General features: G+C 34.9%; 1 protein-coding gene across 4 annotated transcripts in view; it reads right to left on the minus strand.

Moving 5' to 3' along the window:
* Positions 1-7,982: 7,982 nt before the first annotated feature.
* The window catches only part of LOC115218782 (dTDP-glucose 4,6-dehydratase), a 138,397-nt gene continuing 134,124 nt past the window's right edge, over positions 7,983-12,255 (minus strand). For all 4 annotated transcript variants that reach the window (XM_029788713.2, XM_029788711.2, XM_029788712.2 and 1 more), the window contains 2 exons: positions 11,311-11,412; positions 7,983-8,587 (listed from right to left, as the gene is read on the minus strand). In XM_029788713.2, the coding sequence (XP_029644573.1) occupies positions 8,477-8,587; positions 11,311-11,412 (213 nt within the window). In that variant the 3' untranslated portion in view covers positions 7,983-8,476. The remainder of the gene's footprint in view (positions 8,588-11,310; positions 11,413-12,255) is intronic.

Here is a 12,255-nt window from a genome sequence, read left to right on the forward strand (position 1 = left end):
ACATGCTACTGGCAGTCAGGGGTCACTGGCACTGACCATATTTGGACGATGCTTTTTACATGCCACCAGCTCAGGAGCCAGTCAGGCAGAACAGATCTCAGTCTCTTGTCATTGCCTCTGTGAGGCTCAATGTTCAAAGATCATGCTTCACCACCTCATCCCATGTTTTCCTGGGTCTATCTCTTCTACAGGCTCCTTCCACTGTTAGGGTGTGACACTTTTTCACACAGCTGTCCTCATCCATATGCAACACATGACCATACCAGCGCAGTCGTCTCTTTTCTACACTACATATGATGCTTCTTATGTCCAACTTTTCTCTCAAGGTACTTACACTCTGTTAAGTATGCACACAGACATTACACACCCAGTAGATCATACCAGCTTCATTTCTTTCAAGCCTACACATCTCCTCAGCAGTCATGGCCCATGTTTCGCTGCTGTGTAGCATGGCAGTGCGCACACATGCGTCATACAGTTTACCTTTTACTCTAAGTGAGGGGGCCTTTGTTGCCAGCAAAGGTAGGAGCTTTCTGAACTTTGACCAGGCTATTCTTATTCTAGCAGCTACACTTTCAGACTTGGTTGCCTAGGTAGTGTAAGCTATCAACGACTTCTAGTTTTCCTCTTGGCATGTGATGGAATCTGTTTTCTGTACAGTTTTGGTGTTTATTGTCCCAGTGCATCTGCCACGCACAAAAACTATATTCCTAATGAGTTGCAACATCCCTGGTGCCAAGCTGTATCAGCCTTTGCCTTTCCCTTGGATAACATCAGAGATGTGGAGAGGCAGGGCTAGTATGCATGGCTGACTACTGGGTTCCCATAAGCAATCTTGCTTATATTTTCATTTACCCAAAGACAGGTACTTTTCATCCCCCACCCCTCATATGTAACATTGATACAATTGTTCTGCTATGGATGACGATGACTGCCATCAATACTATCATATGTAACAGTGACTACTGTTTGTGATGTAATATGGGAGAATGACTACTGTTAGTGCTAGCATACGATATTTATAGCAGGAGTTCAATGACACCGTGTAACAATTTTTTTTTTTGTCTTAGGTCAGTAAGTGATATTTCCAATATGTTTCTATTTAGATTTCAAAGGATATCACTGCTATTCCTTTTAAACTATGCTTTTGCCACTTGGACATCAATGTTTTCAAACTGACCTATTTTTAATTACATTTCATACAGATTTCCCATTGAATTGTTGAAGCAGAAATATCGTTTTAACAAATATTCGGCTCACTACCACAGATCTGCTTGTCAGTTGCTTGATCTTAGCCACTTGAGCATGTCTGCATTATTGCAAAATAATTTGTGCTACATTGTCAGGTGAAAGAAAGTCTTTGTTAAATATTTCTGTTAAATATTTCTGTCATTTATGACTTTATACACTCCTTATCCTTTTCTCTCATATATTACTATATATTTCTTTATATGGTTTGTAGAATGATACATTAAGGAGCTTTTTTATGAGTACTACCAGATTATTTGAATCCATATATTGTGGCTTAAATATATATATATATATCACTGTCCATAGCACTTACTCAGCATTACCTGACACCTTTGGGTCTTCTTGACACCACTACTTCTCATAACCTATATATATATATGTGTATATATATATAAATCCGAATTGATAGAATAGAACAAGTCTGTCACTGTTTGAGTTGCCTAATAGTGGTTTTATCATATTATATATATATATATATATATATATATATATATATTATTATTATTATTATTATCATCGTTTCTTAAATATAGCCATGAAACACATGTCATTATTCTACCAAATATATACATTATATTTTATTTTGCACATTACTTAATCAATTTTATATGTTTTATCTTATATTTTAATCTTTCTATAAGATGTATTTTTTCTAAATGGTATAATTTAATTTTTCATTATTGAATTGATGAAAGGTGGTTTTTCTCTAATTTATATATATATATATATATATATATATATATAATATATATATATATATATATATACATATATATATAAAATGAATATTATTCTCAGAATTTTCTTTGGCAACACTACAGGACATTGGAAAGCAGAAACGACTGTTAGACGGGATAAAGCTTTGTATTAAAAACATAATAATCAATAGTAGTCAATTTGTTGTTGATCAAGATTTTTCCATTTCCTGCTTAATTTAAATTTGATTCCTGATAAATTCTTGTTTATCTTTGTTATTGCCTGAATCCTATGAGCATAATATGCTTGCATATGTATGCCCAGGGTTAACATTGGTAATTTATACCAGTAGTAAAATGGATACACAGTTATTCTAACCACTAACTCTATTAATCTTATACATATACACATATATATATATTGCCATGTTGATTTGCTAGCGTCTGCACGCATTTTTTTTCTCTCCTTGTTTCTTTCCGTGTTTCTTTTCTGTGTATCTTTCTGTTGAAGAGCGTAGGCTCGAAATGTAAAAGACTTGTTTTATTTATATTCCTGAGTGCCATACTAATACAATTTTTTGTTTGTATTCCACCTGCTTTCATCTTTTGTTTATTTTCATAAAGCTTCCCTATATATATATATATTATATGTATGTATATATAAAATTAACAGAATGAGATAAAAATCCAAGGCTGTGAAAGATTTTAGAACATTTATAAAGAGGTCTCACAGGTGTTTGAGGTATATTTTATATATCCCTTCATCAGAGATGGTGCGAGAAAATGGTTAAGCAATAGTAATTTTACTCTTTATTTCATATCTTCTCTAGAATAACTATTGCTTAACCATTATAAAATAACTTTTTACAGCTTATCGCACTTCAATATAGGAAAAAACCTACATGCTTCTACACCTATAAACTATTATTGCTTCTGAAAGTTGTTTCTTAAACCTGTTACAGATTGCTCGAAGCTTACTAACTTTCTACACCAAGAACCTTGGTTCTTACTATTACATGTCATTATATATATGTGTGTGTGTGTGTGTGTGAAGACGTATGGCTTAGTGGTTAGATTGGCTCACTATCATGAGGTAGTGAGTTCGATTTCCAGACCAGGCTGTGTGTTGTATTCTTGACCAAAACACTTTATTTCATGTTGCTCCGGTTCACTCAGCTATAGAGTTGCGATGTCACTTGTGCGAAGCTGTATTGGCCTTTGCCTTATCCTTGGATAACATCAGTGGCATGAAGAGGGTAGGCTGGTATGCATGGGCAACTGTTGGTCTTCCATAAACAACATTGCCCAGACTTGTGCCTCTGAGGGTAACTTTCTAGGTGCAATCCTATGATCATTCATGACTGAAGGTCTTTACCCTTTTATATATATATATATAGATATATATATATACTCTGTTGTGTCTGGGGAGAGTAATTTTCTTTTTGTGCCTTATAATTTAACTCATTCACCGGTAAAATTTCTACTTATTTTAATTTTTATTTTCCTAAAATTTTCATTGCATCTTGCAACCTTTTCAACAGTCTTGACTCTCTATTGAAAAGGTTGCAAGATGCAACGAAAATTTTAGGAAAATAAAAATAAGAAATAAGTGGAAATTTTAAGGCACAAAAAGAAAATTACTCTCCCCAGACACAACAGAATATGCTTCAACACACATAAAGAATCTTGCAAACCAAATCCATAAACCATATATATATATATCATGGCTACCGAATAATTGTCACATATTATATTTACAAATAAATTACTCTATTTATATAATAGCAAGGTCTCTTTCATTCTTTTGTTGTCTTACCATTTTTATCAATATACATATATATATATATATATATATATACGTATGATATATTTACGCCATGATAGATTGTTAGCCACTACACACATTTTTCCCTCCTCTTTTTCTCTCCTTCTTTTTTCTGTGTCCCTTTCTGTAGAAGAGCGTAGGCTCGAAATGCAAAAGACTTTTTCTATTCCTGAGTGTTATACTAATACATCTGTTTGTTTTGTACACCACCTGCTTTCGTCTTTTATTTTTCGTAAACTCTCCCTATATATATATATATAATATATATATATACACACACATCTACATTTTATATATATATATTATATTAAATTAGAGATAAAACCACTATTTGGCAAATCATACAATGAAAAACTTAAGCCAATGCATAAGATTAATTAATTTATATTATTTTAAATATATATCAAAATTATTAAAAAAGATAATTAATAAATTATCTTTTTTAATAATTTTGTTATATATTTAAATAATATAAATTAAATAATCTTATGTATTGGCTTAAGTTTTTCATTGTATGATTTGCCTAATAGTGGTTTTATCTCTAATTTAATATAATATAATATTTTTCTATAAAATTGGATTCAATCCTAAATCTGATTTTTCCCTGTAAGTTTGGATTTATTCCCTAATATTTTATTATATATATATATATATATATATATATATATATATAATAACACAAACAAATGGATTTCCAAGTTTGCTACAATTGTTTCATTAGAAAGATGTTATAAGCGTAATACAATTATTTAGGTTAGGCAATATACTATGCAACTCCCAAGCTCATCAGGTGACTTCTCAAAATGTAGTGATGTGACAGCTTGTTGAATGATGCATTGATTCTTAACTAGCTGAAAAACAAACGATGATACCAATTAGTGGCGTGATTCACATTGATATGCCTTATGCTAGCATGGAAAACGGACGTTAAATGATGATGATGATGACGATGACTCTTTTACTCTTTTACTTGTTTTAGTCATCTGACTGCAGCCATGCTGGAGCACCACCTTTTAGTCGAGCAAATCGACCCCAGGACTTATTCTTTGTAAAATATCCGTCAAATGTAAATAATATACATAATTCTCATCTCCTTTAACTCTTTTACTTGTTTCAGTCATTTGACTGTGGCCATGCTGGAGCACCACCTTTTAGTCGAGCAAATCGACCCCAGGACTTATTCTTTGTAAAATATCCGTCAAATGTAAATAATATACATAATTCTCATCTCCTTTAACTCTTTTACTTGTTTCAGTCATTTGACTGTGGCCATGCTGGAGCACCACCTTTTAGGACTTATTCTTTGTAAGCCTAGTACTTAATCTATTGGTCTCTTTTGCTGAACTGCTAAGTGGCGGGGACATAAACACAGCAGCATTGGTTGTCAAGCGATGTTGGGGGGACAAACACAGACACACAAATACATACTCACACACATACATATATATATATATATACATATATATGACGAGCTACTTTCAATTTCCGTCTACTAAATCCACTTGCCCAAGGTACCACGCAGTGGGACTGAACCTGGAATCATGTGGTTCATAAGCAAGCTACTTACCACACAGACGCTCCTACACCTATATACATACATATATATATGCACATACACACACAATGGGATTTCACACAGTTTCTAAAACCACTTGATTACAAAGCGAACTTCTTTATAGTCATGCCTGTACCTTTATAAATGCATGTATTCAGATATATATGTATGCATGCATGTATATGTCATTAAAATTCTTTGGAAACGCAATCAAATAAATTTTCAAAAACCACAAAAAGACCACATAATTTTATACACACTAACAGATGCACAGGCCAAATAATGACTGGCTGGCTGGCGCTTGGTCAGTTATGAAGACGAAGGTCCTGGTTGAACCAATCAACAGAACAGCTTGCTCGTGAAATTAATGTGCAAATGACTGAGAACTCCACAGGCACATGTACCCTTAACCCTTTTGTTACCAACCCGGCTGAAACCAGCTCTGGCTCTGAGTACAAATGTCTTGTTTTCATAAGTTTTGAATTAAAATCTTCCACCAAAACTTAGTCACAATTTATGCTCTTAACACTAGCTTAATGATAACTAAGTTATTTTACTAAATTCTTTTGTTATATTTAGAGTAATTGAAACAAACACAGAGCATCTCAAAATAAATACAGTAACGAAAGGGTTAATGTAGTTCTCAGGAAGATTCTGCGTGACACAGAATGGGACAAGACTGGCCCTTTGAATCACTAGTACAGCCCATTTTTGCCAGCTGGGTGGACTAGAGCTATATGAAATAAAGTGTCTTGCTCAAGGACACAATCTGTCCTGACAGGTATCAAAATCATGGTCTTAAGAAGGCTGAGGGTGTCTTGGCATCACGTACCAAGTCCTTTGTGAGCCGCTCTCCGACTATCTATCTGCGGCTTTATATAGCTATGGTGCGACCTCACTTGGAATTTACATAATTGATCTGGAACCCCTATCTTGCCCAGAATATTAATCGTCTGGAAACCATTCAGCGACGTGCAACCAAAAAATACCCTCCATCAAGCATTTGCCTCATTCAGAACGCCTTACTTCCCTGGGCATGGATACATTGAAACTCCAACTGACTTGGCAGACACCCATAAAATTATTAACCATCTTACAAACAATAACTCTGAGCACCTTTTCAAACTCCACCTGTCTAACACCCGTGGACATGTTTACATAGTCAGAAAACAGCACAGCTCCCATGACATTCGGAAACATTTTTTCATGCTAAGAGTTGCTGAAGTATGGAACAAACTGCCGGCATCAGTTGTTAGTTGTCGGAGCACTGCATCCTTCAAAACTTCCATGCTTCCTGAGATTCGCCAACACTACACCTGATTTTCTCCCCTCCGTACTCACGCAAGCATGTTGCTGACTCATACACTGTTCACTTCCCAGACATTTGTACATTACTGCATATGCTTTATACGCACTTTTGACAAGTTGTGGTGCACCTGAGCATTGTATACAATAATTTCATTATTATTATTATTATTATTATTATTATTATTAAGATCATTAGCCAAACACCATAGCCATTAAGCCATGTGCCTTCACAAGCCAACTTCCAAGCACACACATAAATACATGCATACATTTGTGCATGAATGCTAACACTGACATGGAAGCCTCCGAATGCTCAGAAGCTGATGAAAGAGTCTCTGTGTGGTCACTTCATAAGCTAGAAATAGCAACCAAATCTCTCTAACAAGTTTTTATTTGAAAAAAAAAAAACAAAGAGCAGTCAGTATATATTAAAAGCTGTTGTGATCCTGGAAATACATTGAATATGTGTAGTAGATGGGATGGTCACAACTAGAAGCCATGATTTGTTTGATTAAAACTGAGCTGGATGGAGAGAGGGGGTGGCTATACAACAAAAACAACAACAACAGAATGGGTATGAAATGCAGAGCAATGCTCCAGCAGGGGCAGGGGGAGTTTGGAGAAGGTTGTAAAAAAATATATAAATAAAAAAATAAGAAAAACAAGAAAGCGATTTAACATTAAAATGTATAATTAATGAAGACATTTTGTCGTTAAAATTGTTTCTTTCGTTAATGTTGCACATCGTCGTTTATATATATTTATTTTTTAAATTAATTAATTAATTAATGGAGATCTCGAAAGTTGAATTGATACATGTGTGTGTATATGTGTGTGTGTGTGTATGTGTGAGTGTGTGTATACACACACACACACACACATATATATATATATCATACATACACATATATATGCATGTAGGTGTGTGTGTGTGTGTGTATTCATATATATGTGTGTGCCTGTAAATGCATATATATGTATGCGTATATTTGTGTGTGTGTGTGTGTATATATATATATATATATAGATATAGATATAGATATATTCATGCATGTGTTTGTGGTGTGTGTATAAATACACACACATACACACATATATACATATATATATATATATATATATATATATATATATATATATATATATATATATATATATACACACACACACACACACACATATATATATTTTCATATATTTGTAATTGACGAACCAACCAGTGAGCAATATATATATGTATATTAACCATGTAGATGCCGACATTAGGTGAGAAGCGATATTGGCTACATTTTGCGAGATTTGAACTGGAATCATCAATGCAAGAGTTTTCCATATTTTTTTGTTGGTTTTTTTTTCTTTTCGTTTTTCAATTGCATTCATTTTACGTGGCAGCAGGGTGTACGGAGGGTCGGGTGCCAAGTGGGTAGGTGAATAGGGGAGAACATCTTATTTTTTTTTTGTTTTTTTATTCTTTTCGTGGTGGGGGAGGATGAGGTCAGAAAAGGGGGGGAACTTTTTTTTTTATTAATATTTTCATCTTTTTGGGGGAGGGAGGGGATGTATTTCACATTTTCTTTTTTATTTTATTGATTATGTTTTTTTATGTTTTTTTTTCTTTTTTTTTTGCAATTTTACAGTTTTATAGCTTCATTTCGAAAAAAAGAAAAAAATTGAAACAAGCAGGGGTGGGGAAAGAAAAATCCTCCCTAATCCCTTTTCACCCCATCACCTCCCTCATACACACACATACATACTCTCTCTCTCTCACATACATACATACACACACACATATTGAAATCTAATATATATATATATATATTTTTTCTTTTGTTCTGCCAGTTCTTACTGGCCACTGTCTTCAGCATCTTCTTCCTCGATTGGTTTCGACCATAGTTTCTGATCAGAGAGGAGTGATGGTGGAAATAGTCTGGTGTGAAGATAATCTTCAAGAACCTGTAAAATGGTTAAAAAAAAAATTTTTTTTAATTAAAATTTGCAAACGAACATAAGCATATATATGTATGTGTACAGTATAGGAGTGGCTATGTGGTAAGTAGCTTGCTTACCAACCACATGGTTCCGGGTTCAGTCCCACTGCGTGGCACCTTGGGCAAGTGTCTTCTACTATAGCCTCGGGCCGACCAAAGCCTTGCGAGAGGATTTGGTAGATGGAAACTGAAAGAAGCCTGTCCTATATATGTGTGTGTAAATATTTATTTCGTATATTTTCACTTGTTTATTGCTATGGTTTTGTGCTGAGTTTGATCTGAGAACATAATCTTTTGTGGAGAATGGCGATTTGACGTCTATATCTAGCATGTTGACTGTCCACTTTTCGTGTTCAGTCCTTAATTGGTATATATAAATATTTTAATCTTCGGATTTTTTTAATATGCTAGACCACTGGTTCTAATTGATAAATATCAATTTCTACCCTAAATTAATTTTATATAAATATATATGTTCTCTAACCGATAAATTAACTGCTGCTAATTATTAGCTGCAGGCTAGTTTTCTCGGGTCTCAATGCACCAAAAGTAAAGGCATTTGAAATATATATTCAAATGTAATAGGCTGTACTCCATGCACGCGATATTTCGGTATCGTGTTTGCATCTAGTCCAGCAAATTGCATTTTATATCGGACCATGCTGATGATGGCTGCAGTTTTCCTTGCGGAAAATAACAGCCGAAACTAATTAGTACATGGGTAAATATTTATTTCGTATATTTTCACTTGTTTATTGCTATGGTTTTGTGCTGAGTTTGATCTGAGAACATAATCTTTTGTGGAGAATGGCGATTTGACGTCTATATCTAGCATGTTGACTGTCCACTTTTCGTGTTCAGTCCTTAATTGGTATATATATATATATATATATATATATATATATATATATATGTGTGTGTGTGTGTGTGTATATGTTTGTGTGTCTGTGTTTGTTCCCCCCCCCCAACATCGCTTGACAACCGATGCTGGTTGATAATTCTAATCACATGTTGTTCATATTTAGGGGTGTAAGAAAAGGGTATGATAATGCTTTGTTGATTGATATGTGTAGCAATTGAATCTTTGTTGGTATTGAAGGAGAGAAAATTAGCAGGACAACATTGGAGAATGCTTTCAAGGGCTTTGTTCATGGAATAATAATGATAGAAATAGTGAAGAAGAAGAAAAAAATAAATAATTATGACAATTTAAAGTGGGAAATGCAAAGGTTGTGGTTAATGAAGAGAGTAGACGTGATACCAATAGTAATTGGTGCACTTGGAAGTATCAGCACTCAACTACCAATGTAGCTGGAAAAAATCGGTGCAAGTGTGAAGGTAGAACACCTACAAAAATCAGCATTGCTTGGAACTTCTCTTGAAGCATGACCAGTAAACAAGTATCACTTAAGTCCGCTGCCTGTGGACAGCTGATATTTTCCATCATACCCAACAATTTAAGCTGTGAGTTTTAATACAATAATAATAATGACCAGCACTATGACCCAGCAACGCCGGGTCATAGTGCTAGTACATGCATATACAGCTGTGTGCGTGCGCACATACACGCGAGTACTGTCCAAATCTCTGACCAATCACATACAGCTAGCTGGCATTCAATTGCCGTATCAAGTTTTGGGCATTTTGATTGGGTTTTGGATAGAAAATTCACAAAAAAGTTACTTCTATTGATTTTTTAATGGCTTTGTGGGGTGGCTGGGGAAATGTAAAGATGTGCACGACCACCCTTGGACGGTTTTAAATGACCACAGAAAGTGCGAGCCCTCTAACTGAAAAATTGTGGATTTGTATAAAGGACACACACACAGACATTTTGCTGTTTATATATATAGAGATGATGATAATAAAAACAATCTTTTATATTGGAGGCAAAAGGCCTGAAATTTGTAGAAAGGGGACTAGTCGATTACATTGACCCCCAGTGTTTCACTGGTACTTAATCTATTGACTCTGAAAAGATGGAAGGCAAAGTTGACCTCAGAGGAATAATAATAATAATTCTTTCTATTATAGGCACAAGACCTGAAATTTGGGGGGAGGGGGCCGGTCGATTAGATCAACCCCAGTACACAACTGGTACTTAATTTAACAACTCCAAAACGATGAAAGGTAAAGTCGACCTTGGCAGAATTTGAACTCAGAATGTAAAAACAGAAGAAATGCTGCTAAGCATTTTGTCCAGCATGCTAATGATTCTGCCAGCTCACTGCCCTAATAATAATAGTAATAATAATAATAATAATAATATTGATGATGATGATGATGATGATCCTTCCTACTAGAGGCAAAAGGCCTGAAATTTTTGGAGAGGGGCTAAGTCGATTACATCAACTCCAGTGCTCAACTTGTACTTATTTTATCAACCCCGAAAGGATAAAAGGCAAAGTTGATCTCGGCGGAATTTGAACTCAGAATGTAGCAGCAGATGAAATACTGCTAAGCATTTCGTCCAGCATGCTAATGATTCTGCCAGCTCACCGCCTTATAATAAGGAGAGAGGGAGGGTGGAGGAGGAGGAGGAGGAAGAAGAAGTTGGAAGAAAGAAGATGATGGAAGAAGAAAAAAAAAGGAGGAGGAGGAAGTAGAAATGGAAGAAATTAGGAAGAAGTAAAGTTAAAGTTAGAAGACAGGAAAAGAAGCGGAAGAAAAAGGACCACAACAACTCACCTCTTTCATGTAATCGATGGTTAACTCTGGTTTTTGGCAGCTGAAGCCAAGGGATTCCAGCTTGGAACCGCTGAGGTGAAGGTGTTTATTGTAGAGAAGTTCCTAGTAGAAAGAGAATAAAACAGCAAACACTTCATTAAGTAACGAGGAACAATGATGTATGTTTTTTTTTTCATTTTGTTCTTTTTTCAAAAACATATTTCAGTCATTTGACTACGGCCATGCTGGAGCATCGCCTTGAACAGTTTAGTTGAATAAATTGACCCCAGTATTTATTTATTTTTTTAAACCAAGCACTTATTCTATCAGTCTCTTTATGCTGGACTAAGTTAAAGGGATGTAAACAAACCAACACCACATTTTAAGTGTCGGTGGAGTGCAAACAATACAAATGCACAGAAAGATACACAAAACATTTATAGCATACAGCTTATCACCCTCACAATGCTAATAATAATAATAAAAATAATCCTTTCTATTAAAGGAATAAGGCTTGAAATTTGAGGGGAGTGGACTGGTTCAATAAATTGACCCCAGTGCTTCACTGGTTCTTCATTTATTGACCCCAAAAGGATGAAAGGCAAAGTCGACCTCGATGGAATTTGAACTCAGAACATAGCAACAGGTGAAATGCCACTAAACATTTTGCCCAGCGTGCTAACAACTTTGCCAGCTCACCACCTTAATAGTAATAATAACAAGAGCACTCAGAGAGCACAAACGACCACCAAGGCAACACCAATGTCCTCTCAATGAGATGATTTTTAAAATGAGGATATCTGAAATAAACTCGACTGCTCTCCCAAGCGAAAATACTAAAAATGAACCTGACTGCTCTCAAAAATTAAGTAAAAAAAAGGAAAAAATAATCCAGATCCTTGTCCGGTACTGGATCGATCCCAAAATCTAATCAGTTTGTGCCAGTCACAAGGATAAACATCTCTG

The sequence above is a fragment of the Octopus sinensis genome, linkage group LG14, assembly GCF_006345805.1.
Source record: "Octopus sinensis linkage group LG14, ASM634580v1, whole genome shotgun sequence".
NCBI lineage: Eukaryota > Metazoa > Mollusca > Cephalopoda > Octopoda > Octopodidae > Octopus > Octopus sinensis.